This window comes from Convolutriloba macropyga, chromosome 2 (assembly GCF_964194025.1).
Source record: "Convolutriloba macropyga chromosome 2, txConMacr16.3, whole genome shotgun sequence".
Classification (NCBI taxonomy): domain Eukaryota; kingdom Metazoa; phylum Xenacoelomorpha; order Acoela; family Convolutidae; genus Convolutriloba; species Convolutriloba macropyga.
Window position 1 is genome coordinate 24048425 of NC_134469.1, and position 20294 is coordinate 24068718.

Here is a 20294-nt window from a genome sequence, read left to right on the forward strand (position 1 = left end):
CATGTTGACTTTTCAAAATGTACTTAACCTTTAAAATTGTTCTCAGCTCACTTTTAGAAAATTTTTTTGTCTCAATTCATTGAGCTCCCACACATTACATAAACATAGTGGAACGAAGAAATAAGCAAAAACCGAGATGAGTAAAAAGCAGTAGATTCGCTTCATTCATTTTTCAAACTTTAGCTCACCAAACTTTTGATTTAATCCTCTTAGTAAAAACATACTTCTAGATAAAACACCGAGTAAACAACTGATCGCAAAAAATATCGAAAAGTCAGATAAATCTAAGGTTTGGCAATGAATTAAAAACTAACATGCAAAATTTCGACTGAACACAGCCAATTTTTCTGGAAAAAAATTCTCAGATCGTAATTTCTTCCTCTCCCTCAGAAATGTGGTAAGATGAGGCTGTCACTCTCATCTCCAACTGCTACTTAATTGACTGAAACACTTATTTTCTTGTGCGGCATCGATCCCGCCCATCAAGCGTCAAAGTAAGATGAAGCAAAACAAATGAATTTATTTTCTGGCGAAGGGAAAAGAATCAAAATTGGAAGACTCCGTAATTGACTCGAAGTTATAGTTAGATTAATTTTACTTCCTTAAAAAAATATAACCTTTGATCATATGTCTAGACAGTTTACTGTTCTATGAAAAAACTAAAATTTGGTAAAATGAAGTATTTACTACAAAAATGCTTCATCGAATTACTAATTAAGACAATGACTATTTTCAGTGTTAAAGATTTTGAATCAATCAATGCAGGAAGCAAGTTAGGAGGTCAAATAAATATTTTCACATTCTCCAAATTCAGATGGCAAATTCGAGCTTCAAAGGCAGCGTTTAACCTATTAATTCATGCTTTGATTATTCAACAATTAAAGTCATATAATCTTAATGAAAGTAAAATGAAGTCTTTACTACAAAAACGCCTCAACAAATGACTGATTAAACCTATAACTATTTTCAGTGTTATTTGTTTTTACTTTGAAACAACCAATGGAGGAAGCAAGTTAGGAGAGAAAACACTTGTTTTCATATTTTCAAATCTGGTGACAAAATGCAGTTTCAAAAGCAACGTTTACCATAATAATTGATACTTTGAACATTTTCAACAATTAAAGTCATATGGTAGAAAAAAAAAACAATACAACAAAAACAAGGTCAAAAGACAAAAACCGACAAAAGATTTAGAAAACCAAATTGTAAGTTATGTTGTCTTTTTAAAGAAACACAACCTTAAAGATTGTTCTCAGCACATTTTTAGAAATATTTTCGTCTCAGTTCATTGAGCACCCACCTAACACATAAACGCGGTGAAAAGCACTCAAGAAATAAGCAAAAACTGAAAGAAAAAAAAACAGTAGACTTGGTTCATTTATTTTTCTAAAATTAGCTCAGCAAGCTTTTTATTTATTTTCTTAGTCAAAAAATACCTCTAAATAATCCCCGAGTAACCAATTGATCACAAAAATATCTAAAAGCCAGTTAAACCTAAGCACTAGTGAATGAATTCAAAAACCAACATGCAAAACATTTTTACTGAAGACGGCCAATTTTTTGACAAAAATTTTATAGATTGATTTTTTTCTATGTTTTTTCAATGTTTTTTTTTTACTTATTTCCCTCAGAAACGTGGAATGATAGGGCCATCGTTCTCTCTACGAACTGCTGTTTAATTAACAGAAACACTTGTTTTCTTTTGCGGCATCGATGTTACCCTCATGTTCAAGCGTCAAAATGAGATAATGCGAAACAAATTGAAACTTTTTTCTGGCAAAGGGAAACGAATCAAAGCTGGAAGACTCCGGAAATGGCAGAAAAAGACTTCTTTGAACCTAGTTTACTTCCCCAAAAGTAAATCCAAGCTTTGATCATATGTCTAGACAGTTTACTGTAATATTACAAAATTAAAATTTGGTAAAATGAAGTCTTTACTACAAAAATGCTTCATCATATCACTAATTAAACCAATAACTATTTTCAGTGTTACAGGTTTTGAATTAACCAATGGAGGAAGCAAATTAAGAGCGAAAACAAATATTTAAAAATTTTCTGAAAACTGTTGAAAAATTTCACCTTCAAAGGCATCGTTCAACGTATTTTATATGATATATTGTATTCAGAACTCTCTGAATCCCCTATGCGTACAATTGGCACCAGGCAATGTTCGTTGTGTCATATATGACCATCTTCGAAAAAATCTGATTATACATATTTTATAATGAAAATTTGTATGTAGTTCCGGTATGATTTCTAGGAATCCATACTTGATCGTTTTTACGGCATCTAGAAAATCATACAGATCATGTGGACTTGTATGAATACCAGCCAATTTTCTGAAAAATTTTTTTTTTCGACCGTATTTTATTTTTTTCCTCTCCCTCAGAAACGTGGTATGATAAAACTATCGCTCTCTTCTCTAACTGCTGTTCAATTGACTGAAACACTTAATTTCTTGTGCGGCATCGATGTTACCATCATGTTCAAGCGTCAAAATGAGATAATGCGAAACAAAGTGAAATTTTTTCTGGCAAAGGGAAACGAATCAAAGCTGGAAGACTCCGGAAATGGCAGAAAAAAAACTTCTTTCAACCGTCAAAATAAGATAAAGCAAAGGATGTGAAATTTTTTTCTTGCGAAGGAAAAGAATCAAAATTGAAAGACCCCGTAATTGACTCGAAGTTATTGTTAGCTTAATCTTACTTCTCTAAAAAAATATAACCTTTGATCATAGGTCTAGACAGTTCACTGTACTATCAAAAAACTAAAATTTGGTAAAATGAAGTATTTACTACAAAAATGCTTCATCGAATTACTAATTAAGACAATGACTATTTTCAGTGTTAAAGATTTTGAATCAATCAATGCAGGAAGCAAGTTAGGAGGTCAAATAAATATTTTCACATTCTCCAAATTCAGATGGCAAATTCGAGCTTCAAAGGCAGCGTTTAACATATTAATTCATGCTTTGATTATTCAACAATTAAAGTCATATAATCTTAATGAAAGTAAAATGAAGTCTTTACTACAAAAACGCCTCATCAAATTACTGATTAAACCTATAACTATTTTCAGTGTTATTTGTTTTTACTTTGAAACAACCAATGGAGGAAGCAAGTTAGGAGAGAAAACACTTGTTTTCATATTTTCAAATCTGGTGACAAAATGCAGTTTCAAAGGCAACGTTTACCATAATAATTGATACTTTGAACATTTTCAACAATTAAAGTCATATGGTAGAAAGAAAAACAATACAACAAAAACAAGGTCAAAAGACAAAAACCGACAAAAGATTTAGAAAACTAAATTGTAAGTTATGTTGACTTTTTAAAGAAACACAACCTTAAAAATTGTTCTCAGCACATTTTTAGAAACATTTTCGTCTCAGTTCATTGAGCACCCACCTAACACATAAACGCGGTGAAAAGCACTCAAGAAATAAGCAAAAACTGAAAGAAAAAAAACAGTAGACTTGGTTCATTTATTTTTCTAAAATTAGCTCAGCAAGCTTTTGATTTATTTTCTTAGTCAAAAAATACCTCTAAATAATCCCCGAGTAACCAATTGATCACAAAAATTTATCTAAAAGCAAGATGAACCTAAGAACTAGGCAATGAACTTAAAAACCAACCAGCAAAATTTTGAACGAAGTCAGCCAATTTTTCAAACCGACTTTTCATCCTGCCTCTCAGACTGAACCACTTATCTTCTTGTGTGGAATCGATGTTACCATCATGTCTTAACCAATACTCTTCTTTGAGTCGCAATGTTTAAGAGCGCTGAAATAAACAAAAAACAGAAAAATAAACAAAAAACACAAGTATCTCAATTAGATTATTTAGCTAAGAATAAACTGATTTTATGGCCGTGCATCTGAGTAAACTGTGTTAATCTAGTTGCCAGAAAATCTTGTTAGCTATTAATCAACTTCGAAAATACGCATAAATTTTGGGCTGGAATGTTAGCTTTTTGAAATTTGTCTTTTCTAGGTCTTCAACTCTGTTTTTCATAGACAGAAAATAAACTTTTCGACAAAATTTTGCCAAGCTGCTCCTTTACAACCTTATCATGTTGAAAAGACACAAAACCAAAAATGCAAAACAATCCTGCGACGAAGCTAAAATCCTATTCCAAATATCAAAATTAAATTTAATATATTAAATTCAAATTCCAAATTTTTTTATTCTCCACGTGCTCGTCGTCTAACTTTTTCTAATGGTAGTGCGAGGTATAACAACTCATAATCTGTTACTAGGGCTAGGGGTCTATAGTTTCAGAAATGGCACTCAAAAGTTACTAATGGAACTGCCAGTAGTCATTTTACAGCAGATCAATTTAAAACAAACAAAAAAGGCAAATCATTCAGACAAAAAAAAACATGAAGCAACTAACGTCAGATGAATTGCTCTCGAACGACAGGCGGGGGAAATTTAATTTAGGGTTCTGGCGTAAAAATTTTTATATGGTGCAAAAAATCGGAACTAGAGATTCGAACCAGAGACCTCAAGTGTAGCAGTCAGGCATCTCAACCATTACATTAAGCTACAACTGTTTTAAGACCCAACCACTAACAATCGCTTTTATAGCTGCAAACTTTAAGTTTAGCGAAAAACTTCATCTCGGAATGAGAGCAATGCAAAATCACTCAAAATAAGCGTGAAAAAGACACTTGAGAAGTCACAGAATGTTCTAGAACAAAGACGCCAAGACGGTCTAGCGAAAATTCTGAATCAAGCGAATAATTCGAGAGCAATTAAAAATTGTTTCAAACAACTTCAAAACGTTGTTTCAGTAGGTTACCTAATTCACACGCAACAAAAAACTCAGAACTCAGTTCAGAAAAATGTCGGAGCTGGCGGGAACTATAAGAACGTCAAAGCTCAAAATACACAAAAAAGTTTATACTAAATTTTGCTTCAGAGATGAATATACTAAATTTTGTTGTGATGAAATGGATGCAGAAAATAAAATCTGGTTGTTCTTAGTCGAAAATCAAAATACAAGGAAAAATTTAAATTGATAAAGAACCTGTTGAGCACCCAAATTATTCCATATGTATGTACAAATATGACAAAATGCAACATTAATCTTTAAAACTGGTGTATACAACTCCTTCACCTGCAAAAGGCTCATCATAATGATCATCACCGCCATCATCAGAAAGCAAACGCTGTTCTTCAATCATAACTGAGTTCAAGTCTTTACTACCAACTCCATTTACAACAAAGCCATTAAGATTTTCTAATTCAATGTCTTCAATATCAGAGTCCAAAAGTCGAGCTGTTTGATCACCACCGTCATTATCATCATCCGGCGATTCCAGCCGTATTGTGTCTCGCCCTTTTTCAGAACCCTGAGTTGATTTTAAATTGATCTCTTTGTACTTTCTAGATACAGTTCTGGAGCAGATTTTGGAAATTGAACGAAGATGGATGTTCTGCGATTCCTCAAGAGTCTGAGGCAGAGATGTCCCCAGTGTCTCAGGAAGGAACAGTGATAGAAACGCAGACACAAAGCCAAGCATTGCAACACAAGCCTGCAACAAGGAAACTACATTTCAAAACTCCGGCAAATTAAAGCAAATTGCAACCGGAAAAATAGAAGCAGGAATTATAACTATTTTGCTATCAAGAAAAACTATTAGCTCCTATAGTTTACTTTTTAGAATATTCTTCGAAAGAGATTAAAGGCAGAATAGCAGTATTTTTAAATAGAAAATAACATTGCTATTATGGGCTACAAAAACAACTGTCACAAGCCTCAGTAAATAGAGCAAGGGTACTCTTAAGCGAACCTCAAATTCATCAATGAAATCTTGCTTCAGCCGCTCTTGAACAAACTGCGAAAAAAATTATGGCAAACAACAGAATTCTCCCCTGTACCAAACCTTCAGTAGACTAAATCATTAGATCATAAGCTTCGGTCACCTTATGGAGGTATAACTTTAAAAAAAAATGAAACATAACCGACTAAACGTCGGAAGAATTGCTCTCGAACGACTAGTGGGAGCTCTAATCAATTGCAGCCTGCTTGAGTCGGGGAGGGGGGAGGAGCCTAAATGGGACTAAGAAGTTCAATAGTGGGCTTCAAATAACCACATTAGAGGTTAACATATACCACTATTAAGATTTAAAGTGAAAAATGGCACCATTTTCGGCGCACTTTTCATTTGACTTTCAGTATTAAATGGCCGCCAATTGAATTCAGCTGCTTGAAATTGTGATTGAGAGAGAATTTTAGATCAAGCGAAACGCAAAAAGTCAAGGGCGTAAAAGTCACCCGAGAAGTCAAAATTGTCAAGCAAAAATTTTGCATAAAAAGGACACACACGTTTACAATAATTGCTATGAACTTCGTTCAAGAGCAATTAAAAATTTCACAACTAACATATCAATCAAATTTCTCAAAATTTCTCTTCAAACAAATCTATTAAATATTCAGAATCTATCAAACGAGCTTTTTGGCAACCTAATGAAACTCACATCAGCAATGATGCCATACTCCAGAGCAAAAGGAACCAATAGCAGACCAATTCGTCCACAGAGTGACGACAGACCCATGCCCGAATTCCTTACAGGAGTAGGGAACAACTCGCTGCTCCAAATGTACACAACTCCGAAAGCCCCTCCAAAGAAGAACTTTCCAGCGAGCGTGAGCCACACCACCATCAAATCTGCCACATGGTCTGAGAATTTGACTTTGAACTGTTCTGTGGTGGTAACCATTATGCAGAAACCGCAAATAGCACCTGAAAAAAACTTGAATTTTGAAAATGCTCACTCACTCTTTCATTAAAAAAACAATTGTGATTGTTCTAAATAACATGTAGTTGTCCCATCCCCATTTTAATGGGAGTGAGGATACTCAGTGCTAAACTCCTTTTCCTTTGTTCAGTCAATTTTCGCGATTTACGCATAATTTTAATATTTTTAGGTTCAAGTGCCCTTTGAGAGTGGATTACATTGATTGAAGGATTTTCGAATGTCTTTTTAGCAGTTATCAGAGGTTTTTTCGTCGGCCTAACATGCGCGGATTTTCTTATTGACTTTGCCCGTATTCATATAATAAAACAGAAGCTTTTGAAAATTTCAAGTACGTTTTGCTCCCCCAAGTTACAGATCACGTGACATTACATAGTAAATCATTATGTAAAAATATTACGCGTGCGTCTGGGGGTGCAAATAATATGCACCCACTAAGCTGGGTGGGGGGGGGGGGGGGCACAAACTGAAAATATCCAACTTCAATTATACATTTCAAGTTCATTTATGAATAGGATCTAATGAATTATTCAGCCCGTGTCAAGGAGTCAAGGGCGCATTATTTGAAGCTCGTAATTTGAAACGCTGCACGACAGTAAAATTGTACGGCGACAAATGAGGTGAGCAGTTTTTCGAAATTTTGCACACATTCATGTTTCCGCTCGAGTTTTTAATCAGCTTACGAAGACGTATCTTGTGTTTCCTAAATATTAATAGTTAAAGGTTGAGGCATATATTCATCAGACACGACTAAATTCATCGGATATTGATTTTTGCCAATAGGTCAAAAGATTGCTAATTTTTAGAAAGTGGTATATAACTCTGGCGCTGCTTAGTCGGGATGATTTGAGCGCATCAGTTTACACTTATTTGCTTTAAAGACTGACTCAATCGTTCTCGTCTCTTCTGGACTGATTTTTGAAAAAATATTGCGTCAAAGAACAATTCACGTCCCTTGAACTTCAAAACGACTGATTGGCTTGATGAGTAAAGGAAACAAAATGCACAAAATTCTTCATTTCAACACCTTAACATATCGTAACATAGTTTCAACAAACTAACATATTCTCAATCCGACATTAGGCGAAGTTAACTATAATCGTATCAAGGCAAAAGCAAATGAACATGGCAAAATGAGCGTTAAATCTAGCAATAATTGTTGGCAGCTCTTGGTCTGAAATCGGTTACCATTATGCTTTCAAAACCTAAAAATATTTAGCCTAAAAGGAGTGCAACCCATTTAGTTGATTAGTAGATTCAACAAAAATTTCATTTTACTCTTTAACAATGGGGCTTTTGCATTCACAAAATTCTAGTAGATTATCTCATCTCAAGCCCTGTCATGTTTTAGTTTAATTTGCCGCTCAAATTTTTGTCCTCAGTGACCAACTTTCCAGTTTGGGCACAACACTTCAGACTTTAATTGAAAATCAAGGTTAAAGCGAAATAGCCAGCAGGTTGCCGGAAAATAGCCGCCGTTGAAACGCTTGCTGCAAATCGGGATTGAAAAAGAAATAGAAAAGATGAGCTAGAAATTGACCATTTTTTCATGTTTTTAGAGTCAAAAAATGTTCTAACTTGGCGTGCATTTTCAGTTAGATGCAAAAACTATACTTAATTTAGCTTCTAAACTGAAAGTTATAAAACATAACCGACTAAACGTCGGAAGAATTGCTCTTGAACGACTAGTGGGAGCTCTAATCAATTGCAGCCTGCTTCAGTCGGGGGGGGGGGGAGGGGTAGCCTAAATGGGACTAAGAAGTTCTATAGTGGGCTTCAAATAACCACATTAGAGGTTAACATATACCACTATTAAGATTTAAAGTAAAAAAATGACACCAGTTTCGGCGCACTTTTTGTTTGACTTTTAGTATTAAATTGCCGCCAATTGAGTTCAGCAGCTTGAAATTGTGATTGAGAGAGAATTTTAGATCACGCGAAAAGCAAAAAGTCAAGGGCGTAAAAGTCATTCGAAAAGTCAAAACCGTCAAGCGAAAATTTTGCATAAAAAAAGACACACACGTTTACAATAATTGCTATGAACTGCGTTCAAGAGCAATTAATAATGTCAGCTAGCAACAGCTCTAATGAACTTTGATTACCTAATGCACTATGACTTAATGACCGGGCTTTATCCCGTTTCTTTTGGTTTTGCTTTTGACTTTGACAGTATTAACTACAATGCGTAATCCAATGCGTGAAAGAATTTAAAATCCATTCAGTTGAAACATTGAGTTAGGTAAGTCAGAAGTCAAGCGAGAAAATTGTGACTTATGTAAAACGAAAAACGTGACCAAAAGTAAAGCTGTTGAGAGGCTGACGGCGGCTAATAAAAATAGAAATTTTTTTTAACTGATATTTTACATATGGTTCTCACAAAAGTGATCGGTTATCAAAATTTTTTTAGCATTTCGCCAGGTTAGTTTAACACTCCATTCAAAGAGGCAGCGGGGCCGGTAATTTGTTGGAATCTGTTTGCTTTTTCCAAATATTTTCAATAATTCGGCTCAAAATACAATTTTTTTGCTTCTCACATCCGCTGGGATTTTTTCATTTTATGACTTACAATTACCTTTGCTGTTTTCATTGTTGGGTTTAAAATTTCCAGACATAAACCGACTGAAGTCAGAAGAATTGTACTGTGATTTATTTAATTTATGTGTAGAGACTTAATTTATTTGTACAGTGTCAGATGTCATTAGAGCCTACTTTAGACCAATAGTAAGATTTACAGATTTAAATTTACACATTTATTACACCTTTGGCAGTGAAGTGTCGTGAACTAAGTTAACGGCTAAAATTCTGAAAGAGAGCAAATGAGATCAGGCAATAATTAAGAAGTCGAGCGACAAAAATTTACTTGAAAGTCAGATGAATCAAAGAGTGAAAAATAATCTCGAACAAAAAGTCAATGAAAAATTTTCCATAACGACACATACGGCCATAATAACTGCTTCAAACGTCGATCAAGAGCAATTAATCATCGTTGGTTGCAGTTTTTCATCAATTCTGCAGATATTTTCATTCATAATGACTTCAAATTTTCAATTTTATGTATCAGTAAAAAATATGAAGACGAGTTCACATCTTTAGATTCAAACGGGCATTCGAAAAAAAATAAAAGATCAAATCTCATCAGTGATAATTTAATCTGTTTTTAGCCAGCATAGTACAAATAGGAAATCGAGCGTGCTATGATACAAAATCGACATTGCGGTTCATTGGTCGGTATTTGCCTTCGGGAAGTCAAAAATTTTCCCTGAAAGTTTACTTTTTAAGCGGGTAAAATTCATGCCTTTGTTGTAACTTCAAAGAGTATCTACACTCTGGTTTTCAAGGGTGAACAGACAAAACAGTCCTGGACAAAACAGTCCCGAATAGCAAAATATTCCCAGACAAAATAGTCCCAAGAAAGCAGACAAAACAGTCCCAAACAAAATAGTCCCAACTAAAGATAGAGTTAAACATAAGCACACCAATTAACAAAGGAACCACTTAAGTTATTCATACAATTTTACTTCATTGAACAAATATTAAGCTGATTACAACTTAGTTTCAGCCAAATTATGTATTTTGAAACAAGTTTTTGGTATAATCCTCGCTCATATCAATTAAGAACAGAACATTCAGAAAATTAACTCAGAGATTATGTTTGTTAATTGTTTGTAGATTATTTTTTACAATTGTTTTGATATTTATTCGGACTATTTTGTCTGGGACTGTTTTGTCTGAGAATATTTTGCAATTTGGGACTATTTTATCTGGGACTGTTTTGCCCGGACACACTTTCAAGAATTCCGTTTTGCTTTAGTTTGTTATTGAATTAACGTTCTAAGGTACTCACATCGGAAATTAAGTCGCGAAACATTTTAAACCAAAATTAATTCTTTCAAATGTTCCTTGCTTCATCTGATATGACTAATATTACTGATGAAGAGTTTGGAACATTATGTGAGAACACAAATGAATGAGCCGCCCTTTTTTTCAACTTGGATATTATTATGATCACCTCAATCCAGATTCAGTCCGATAACTGAAAAATCACTGTATATTTCACCTACTTCAAACCATTCTCCATGTTCAAATCTGAATAATGGAGTAATTTTTCTTAAAGCTGCTAAAAAGCTATTATTGCTGCTAAATAGTTGTCCTGCCAATCCAGTGTCATAACCATGACCTAGGAAGTTACCTTCCCAGTGATACATATATGTCACGAAGTCTTAATAATAAGAATAATAATTGCCTACAGATCTGAAATTAATCACCAAATGCCATGAATGAGCAGAAGACTTTCCTTCGTCCAAAAACCTGCATGCTGACAATGAATACGAATACAGAGGGGAAGCCAGCTACTGCACCCCACGCAAATGTCACAAATGGGTCACTCCCATGCAGTGACGTCATGTTCAGGTACACCACGTAGAAGGCAGAGGTCACCGCAAACCTATGTAAAAAGTTTGATAAGAAAAGTTAAAAGATCACAATGTACGACCCTTGGTCCGATATGATGAAAATTTTTATCAACATGTACGCTTATCAAAATTTTATTTCCGAAATTTCACGTATAACTTTGATGTTTTCTCATAAAAAAACTTACAAGAAAACACCTTCGCCTCAAACGAAGAGGTACAGTCACAAACATCTCGCTATTTGAGGGCAAAAAAATCAGTACTCATAATATAACTTTGACGGGTTCTAACGGGTTTCGTATTGAGGAAGAGGTCTAACGGGTTTCGTATTGAGGAAGAGGTCTAACGGGTTTCGTATTGAGGAAGAGGCTGACGTATTTCAAGTTTTAGTTGATTACTCATTGTTTAAATGAGGTGGATGCGTTTTTGTGAAAATTCTTGAACTTTGGCAGATCCCACTAGGGTTGAAATAGGGCACAATCAAAAGTATTCAGACTTTTGAGAAAATAGCTTATGTTTTCAGCAGCTTCAAAATGTTTTCTCTCCTTTCGAATTTTGTTTTGACTGCATTTGTTGTTCTTTTTGAAGTCTTAAGAATTATGGCCACGTCTCATTGGCTTCCTATTGAGGTAAACATGATTACTGATTTTAAATTGTTTGAAATCCCAGTATTGTTGAACTTGGTCTCGCATTAATGACAGGTCTCTTCTAATTTTGGGTAAAGCAAAGAAAACATGGTAAACATTGAACTCAGATTGGCTTTGCTTTCGGTTTTATTGATGCTTTCTCATTTAAAAACTTACAAGAAAACAACTTCACGCTATTTGTCGCTATTTGAGAGCAAAAACTTGTCGCTATTTGAGAGCAAAAAAGTACTCATAATATAACTTTGACCCATTTTTGTTGCTAATAAATAGCAGCAATTTTCGAAGATTTTCTCTCACAAAGTCACGTGACCATTTTGAACAAAATTTAAAACCCCAAGCTACTTTTTTGTAAAAGTTGATAAAAATACGGAACAAAATTCCTGGAAAAGCCATTAGTTGCTTTAATAAAAAACCTCTTCGAAGCCCAATTACCACTTAGTATACCTATCCTTTTCTCAATTGTGTAAACCACTCATCAAGACGAGTTGAACATCCCGTCTAAACCCACAAAAAATTGCATGCATATTTCACTTTTAGATCCAATTCCAGAGTAAACGGAGGCAGGATTGCATTCCTCTTAACTTTTATGTATCATAGTATTAACATTTTTATCTTCATTTGCTTAGAGAAACCGCAAAGTTAGAAGTAGGTTCTGGGAGTCATTCGTCATTTCGAGCACAGCCAATTTTCATCGAGGAGTTGTGAGTGGTATCATGAGCGCAAACTTGTAAACTCTAAAGATTGTTTTTTTCAAATACGTTGATTTCGGGCAGTTATTGAGGATCATTGAGAAGTTTTTCTGAACATTGGAGTGATTTCACTAGATTTTATTCACCTTTTAGCGTCTTTTTCATTTAGTTCAAACAAATTTTTGTATGGAATTGTAGTTTAAAACTATGTATTACGCTAGATTTGGACAAACTACGTGTTTTTAGTAGACAGATAAGGATTTTTACAAACAAAAACATTTGAATTGTATTGGCACGCTGTTTTAAGGTCTTACACGTGTTTTATATGACAAATAAACGAAAGTAAATGTTCATATCAAGGTGCTATCAACGAATTTCATTTACGTTTGAATGAGGCCCCATCAACATGAACTTCGTTTTCCGAGATTAACTCATGATTATTATAGCTTCGAAACTTTTTAAAAATTGCCCTTTTTCAGTTTTCCTTCACTTGTTTCATTTCGCAATTTCTAATGGATTAGTCTCATTAAACAAAATGTAAAATTGCATAACTATAGAAGAGTAAGTAAAACTATCTAATAATTGCTGTTGATACCATTGGCTGCTATGACTTTGCCAATATTGTCAAAAAAATTGAATTTATTCTCTAAAGTTCAAGCTCCTTCTCAATAATGCCAGGTACCATCTTAATCTACTCAAAGGCTAACTAAAGCGTTGGCGGTTTTTCCTTTTAACTAATGCTTTGCTGACTTTGACTACCAGTTTCCATTAAAATTTTGAGGTTTATGAATAATTGTTCATACATGTGCTCCTTTTTGAAGTCTTGTCTCATCGCCACATTAATGGCAAGTCCGTAAGGCGTTCAAAAGAAGTCAAACAGAATGCACGAGAAGTTTTTTTTGAACAGCTTGTGGTCTTAATAGCTCGGACACTTTCTTCTGACACTTTCTAAAGATATTTATTTCCTATTTTTTTTCCTTTTTTGTTTGTAGTCATTAAACTTAAACTGATTAAAGATAGATCTAACGGGTTTTGTAATGAGAAAGAGGCTGACTTATTTCATGCTTTCAGTTGATTACTCATTGTTTAAATGATTGTTGCGTTTTATAAAAATTCTTGAACTTTGTCAGATCCCACTGGGGTTGAAAAGGGGCACAATCAAAAGTATTCAAACTTCCGAGTGAATAGCTTATGTTTTCAGCAGCTTCAAAATGTTTTCTCTACATTCGAATTTTGTTTTGACTGCATTTGTTGTTCTTTTTGAAGTCGTAAGAATTATTGCCACGTCTCACTGGCTTCCTATTGAGGTAAACATGATTACTGATTTTTATTTGTTTGAAATCCCAGTATTTTTGAACTTGGCCCTCTTTGTTATTCCTTTTGTCAACTTTTAAAATAATCGAATTGATGACAGGTCTTCTACTTTTGGGTAAAGTAATGAACACATGGTAAACATTGAACTCAGATTGGCTTTCGGTTTTAAATGATGTTTTATGACTTGGAAACTGTTTTCATTTTTGATCTTGAGTAAAATTCGTGGGTCTTTTTATTTTTTCACATAGTGCCTTCATTAACATATCCAATAAATGTTTATGTGAGACCCAAGTGGGCATATATAACCTTTTCAGTTAATATCTAATGGCTTTAAAACTTCGTAAATGGTTTTCGTAAATTGTTTTGGAGCTTTGCTTATATTTTTGTGTTATTTTGTGGTTTTATGACTTAGTCTCACTAATGACAGGTCCTATTGACTTCCTAAGGAGATAGAGTCATATGTGAACAAATATAGTGCTTTGTAGTTAAAAGCTTATGGTTCTTATGATCTCGAAATTTTTTAGTTCAAAAAATCAATGGATTTTTAAACCTTGCCACCTTTTTTCTAATTTTTGTCGACGTGTTACCTATTCCCATAATGGAAAGGTCTGCACCTTGCTAAACAAAAAGTGAATTTGGACAGATTGGGCTCGCTGCTTTGGGCCTCCAAGAACTATATTTTTTAGCATATACCCAGGGTCATTGCATAGTTTATTAGTTTAGCTTTAATGAATTACTTACCAGTTGAACATGGTGATTAATGACTTGGCTCTGACCACTGGGTGACGAAACAAATCCAAGGCTGTGGTTGAGCTTTCAACCATAGTGGCAATGTCTGCATCTTCGCTATCACTGCCGTCTTTTAGAAGCTCATCTGTCTTTTTATGCGTTTCATTACTGCCTCTGCCATATTGCTCTTTCAGCTCCATCAATTTGGATGGCGCAATTGGGCGTCTATTCATGATAGACATTCTTCTAATAACAACTTCTGCACTTTGGAGCTTTCCCTGAGATAATAACCACAAAGGGGACTCGTAGATAAATCTGTAAACATAATCCTCTTATGACTATCGAGAAAAGTCAAAATCAGCCAGCTGATTTCCTCACAAAATAGTACCACAAAAATACCACAGTATCTTTGATATTGAAACCTACAACCAACAAGTGAAGATCGAGTATAACCCCAATTAGCTCAGAGGGAGGGGGCTAATAGGTCATACATAACGCCTGACAACATTTTTATGCCAGCATTATTTGTGACCCAGGCTTTATGATTATAGTTGTAAGCGTATGTGATGTGGGCAACATTGACGGAGAGGAAAACGAGTTAAAATAGGAAATATTGAATATGCCTATTTTTGAACAAGCGTGAAAATTAGTGACAGCATTTTTATCACTTTTATCCACGCCCAGCTCCACTGTTGTCCACTTTAGCTTCCTGTCCAAGCATTCAATTTCCATGATTTGTTAATAGATTGTAAGACAGAAATCAAAGAAACTGTCGAAAAAGCTGCAACATAAGGTAAAACGAAACAAAATTTTGTTCGACGAAGTAAAAAGTAAAAAAAAACATCATAGCAGGACAAGTCCTAAAGTACAATCCAAAGCCTTTAATGATTCACTGTCCTATGAAGATAAACTCGGAACATGATAATAATTTTTAGAAAAATTGAAACGTACAAAAATTTGTGATATGATAACGTTTAAACCAATTCATTGCCACTACCAAATTTGCAATAACCTAATATAAAACCATAGAGGAGGTTTCCTGGCCCCGCGGGCTGGAAAACTCAAAAAGGGACAAAATCTCAAAAATCGAAATTGCAAAAAGTAGTATGATTTTGCATGTTTATGTTTGCAGTATCAAAAACTATATCACACAAAATGGTTACAAAGAGCAACTATATCTGGCAAAACGCCTTTATCAACTCCGACTAAAGTCAATTTAAGACTTACTTTAAAATTTCACCATCCTGAGCTCAAAAACTCCTAAAAATGACCTTCCAACAGCAATCTCAAAAAAATTGAATCATTTAAGTTCAGGAAAATTGAAAATGAAGAAATTCCAAATCACATGAAAATTACAAAGTCGCTCTAAAATTGTCAAATTATTCGGTCTTATATCATAAGAATAGTATCATCTTTGCTATAGATTGCAGAATAACTAATTTACAGGGCAGCAGAAACATGTTTGCACATCTAATATACAAACATGCTAATTTTTTTTTTAATTTATAATTTAGCCAAAAAAATTGCATCAACTTTCAAGCCAATGTCGTCAGAACCAAATTTATGCAAACAGAGTCTATACACAATCAAAATCTTGGAACAGGCTATATTTGGCTATCTTTAGATTTATTTCGTTGTCACATAAAACTATCCAGTAACCCATTTCTCGAACCTAAAATTGGTTAATTGGCCAAGAGATTGAAAACGCGAAAACGACAAACATTTTTTCAAAACCTTGAAAAAAATCGCAAATAGTTGTGAATAAAGAAGAGCATTTTCAGCTTGCAAAAGACTACTATGAGCTTTCACAATTAACAATTAAAGTCCTGTTTAAGAAAAATCTCATAAACCGGGGAAAAAACAAGAAAAGCAGCACCATTTTGTGCTCAAAAATTACAAAAGCGACCTTTTAAGCTTGATTTTAGACGTTCCCAGCAACTATAGTACATTGAAAACCTTAAAGACCAATAAATTCAGCACATTTAAAGTCAGTAACTTTATTGCAACTTAATGCCTGCCAAGCTTTACCTGATTATCACGTTTCGAAAGCTAAGTCATCAGAAAAATATGAGAAAAATCTTTGGATTGTAAAAAAATAGGAGCACAATAATAGCCTGCTGAGAAAATGAGAAACTTTTTATGCAATTTTTGAGGATGAAAAGTCAAATGGGTCAAACAAGAAATCAGAGAAGAGAAAAATCGCATTAAAAGACCACAGGACTAATATAATAGCTAAGAAATTCGTTCCAGAAAAATTAAACAATCTATGATCGGTAATTTCTAAAGAAATTATCAGATTCGAAGCTTTCAGCAATTTCGGTGCACAAACAAAGCGCTTTATAGACTACCTAAGCTTGAAAGAAGTTCATCTCCGACTTGGAGCTAATCTTATTAAATGCGTGAGAAATTTTGAAACTTGCCAGAGAATAAAACTCACACATTGCTTTTCTCGTCCACAAAAACTACAAAAAACCAGCATAATTTTGCGAACCATTACAACTTCCAAAATGCGTAATACCCTTTAAATGGAAATGCAATCTACAAATGAACTGATTTTCTTAGCAGCTGTTAAGGTCCTAGATATAACTTTTCATCAAATAATCAATTGAACTCAAACAAAAGTCTGTTCAGATAGTAATTCTAGCAGTTTTGAACATGTATCTTTACTCAGTCAAATTTAACTTTCAACTCACATAAGCACTATTAGATAGCCAACAAAAGTCGACGCAGAGAACACCATCGGCACTTGTCTCCAAGAAGTGGCTATGTAGAACATCCAACATGCCAACAGTTCCCCAGTCACATTGGCCATTTCCACCTTGAAGCTGGCCAAATACCTCTTCCCGGATCCAAAACTCTCAGTCAAGAGAACGAACAAGGAAAGGAAAATTCCGTATCCAGAGAAACAGTTAAGGAAGAACAGAATGAGGAATTGATAGTAATTGGTGCAAAATGCTTCCAACATGTTGAGTACTGCTTTGCAAAAGAGAAGATAAACTGCAACTTTACGACGTCCCACTTTGTCCGACAACTGGCCGATCACAAGGGACGCCACCAGATAACCCAGACCTATGAAAGCGTGAAATTTCAAGTACGACATATATGATTTTTTTTTAGCCAACTGTCACAAAGAGGAACTGCTACCTTTAAATTTCAATCAGAGGCAATGTACACACCACACAAAATGTACCTATATGCCACCTGGTATTACTCACCTGGTAACATGTTCAATCAATAAAGCCAAAGCTTTTGGATTAAACAGCAATTTGCCAAGTGGTAAATTTCAAAATATAACAGATTGATATCACACTACAGCCTGTAACAGAACTCTTGAACACTTGAACGCATCATGGTCTAGTTAGACTAACCGAGCATAGATTCCGCTATGGATTTGTGGTGGAGATTCTCGCAGATCAGGTTGAAGTCCGAGACTGCCGAGTCATGGAAGGGATAGCAGCATTCGTATTCCATTTGACCACCCATTGCTTCACAGTGCGAGAGATCGTTGCCATTTTCACACGAATCGCTAGAACCCGATAACTCTATTAATAACCCAATAAACTACCGACAAAAAATTATTCCAGCATTAAAAAACTCGCTCCACTAAGAGCGAAAAATGACGTCACACATGCAATTCAGTTGAAATTGCATGAACGAATGAACAAAAAGTGGCTGTGACGTCATATGGTCGTAACAAAAATCATGACGACGAAATAAAAAAAAACATAGCAGGACAAGTCCTGACGTACAATTCAAAGAATTTTTATTGACTAAACAGAAAACTAGACCTAGAATGGACTATGAGTGAATTGAGAAAACCATTTTTAAAAAAAATCAGAACAAAAACATAAGAAATAAACAGAAAATCAATGTCAAAATGCCGCATGTGAACAAAAAACCACTAGCGAGAAATGAAAATTTAATTCAAACAGAAAACTAGGCCTAGAATGAGCTGTGAATGGATTGGGAAAACCATTTAGAAAAAAATCCGATCCAAAAAATCGAAAAAACAGTAAAAATCAGAGTAAAATTGCCGCATGTGAACAAAAAAACCACTACCGAGAAACCGAATTTTTGTTCAAACACCGTTTTCTCACTCTACTTTAAAATTAGAGCGAAAAAAATTCACGCCGCAAAACCACTCGCATTTCGCTCCATTTCCTGTTTCGGCGTGACTAAAATCACTACTCCAATTTGACTTCAAAAATCATGAAAATGTGTGAACAGATCTTAAAAAAAGACAGCGCCCCAATACAATTCAAATTCTTTGAATTGTAAAAAAACCAAGAGAAGGCCAATAATAGCCCCAGCTATCGCTGTGCGGCTATTAAAAAAGAATCGCGAAAATTTATTTAATTCTTTCAATACACAATAGATGCACCATAAATTAACATAAAATTGCCTTTCTCATAGCATCTGACCCAAATAAACTAGGACCAACCTTCAGCAAAAATCAACTTCTCAAAAAATGGGAGATATTTGAAAAAAAACAAGGATGAATTGTTTCAATTTTGGGCTCAAAAAGTTACGTCTTAACCCTGAGTTCAGAAATTTACCAGCAACTTCAGCACACTTACAACTTAAAATAGCACAAAAGCCAGCTAAAGGCCTCTAAAACAACTTGATGACCCCGACTGCGATCTAGCGTATACAAAAACATCAAAGCAAAAACATAATTTAATCAAATTTCCAAACTATTTATCCTTAGACCCCTCAGATTAAAACTACCCTAACGGTGCGGAAAGACCGACAATGCACAAAGTACCAGAGAAAAAACAGTGGGGAAAAGGGGCAAAAGTGACGTCAAAGGCAATAAAACAGGCATCTAATTGGTAAAACGTCATCGGCGCGTTCAACGTCAGAAAGCAGAAACATCCATTGCCTAGACCGCTCAGGGAAAGATTTGGGCAAAACTTTCAAATTTTTTGAAAACAAATAGTGTCCGACTAAAAATTCATCAAATAAAAGCTAAAATCGAGAGAGAGCCATCAGCAAGTGACAAAACAACAAGAACATAGCTGGCAGATTGCCAGAAAATAGCCGCAATAGATTCGTAGATCGGCAGTCTAAAAAAAACATTAAAAAAGACAGACCAAAAAAATTCGTCTTTTCATTGAAGGCTGATCTGTTATATTTTGATTAAAAATCTGTATAAGTTATTGCTGCCTCTATTAGCTGATCTCAAATAACCTTCATTTAGAGTGACACACACCCATTTGACCTTATCTCTTTGAAATAAAGTAAATAAAAGTCAATTTTAAAGTGAGGAAGTCATTTTTGAGAGTGAGGTAAGTCAAGTGTGACCAAAAATTTAATCACGCGCATGAACAAAAAAACTCGCTCCACTAAGAGCGAAAAATGACGTCACACATGCAATTCAGTTGAAATTGCATGAACGAATGAACAAAAAGTGGCTGTGACGTCATATGGTCGTAACAAAAATCATGACGACGAAATAAAAAAAACATAGCAGGACAAGTCCTGACGTACAATTCAAAGAATTTTTATTGACTAAACAGAAAACTAGACCTAGAACGGACTATGAATGGATTGGAAAAACCATTTAGAAAAAAATCGGATCCAAAAAATCGAAAAAACAGTAAAAATCAAAGTGAAATTGCCGCATGTGAACAAAAAACCACTACCGATAAAGCGAATTTTTGTTCAAACACCGTATTCTCACTCTACTTTAAAATTAGAGCGAAAAAATTTCACGCCGCAAAACCACTCGCTTTTTCGCTC

The 20294-nt window shown here is 34.6% G+C and overlaps 2 protein-coding genes across 2 annotated transcripts in view; both read right to left on the reverse strand.

Moving 5' to 3' along the window:
* The window catches only part of LOC142358495 (proteasome subunit alpha type-1-like), a 209505-nt gene that overhangs the window by 42689 nt on the left and 146522 nt on the right, over positions 1–20294 (reverse strand). The gene's annotated exons all lie outside the window — the stretch shown is intronic.
* Positions 5002–20294, reverse strand: part of LOC142358476 (organic cation transporter protein-like) — a 50725-nt gene continuing 35432 nt past the window's right edge. Inside the window, exons 3-8 of the mRNA XM_075409872.1 lie at positions 17921–18078; positions 17246–17621; positions 14565–14867; positions 11030–11208; positions 6486–6751; positions 5002–5539 (exon numbers count right to left, since the gene is read on the reverse strand). Of these exons, the coding sequence (XP_075265987.1) occupies positions 5087–5539; positions 6486–6751; positions 11030–11208; positions 14565–14867; positions 17246–17621; positions 17921–18078 (1735 nt within the window). The 3' untranslated portion in view covers positions 5002–5086. The remainder of the gene's footprint in view (positions 5540–6485; positions 6752–11029; positions 11209–14564; positions 14868–17245; positions 17622–17920; positions 18079–20294) is intronic.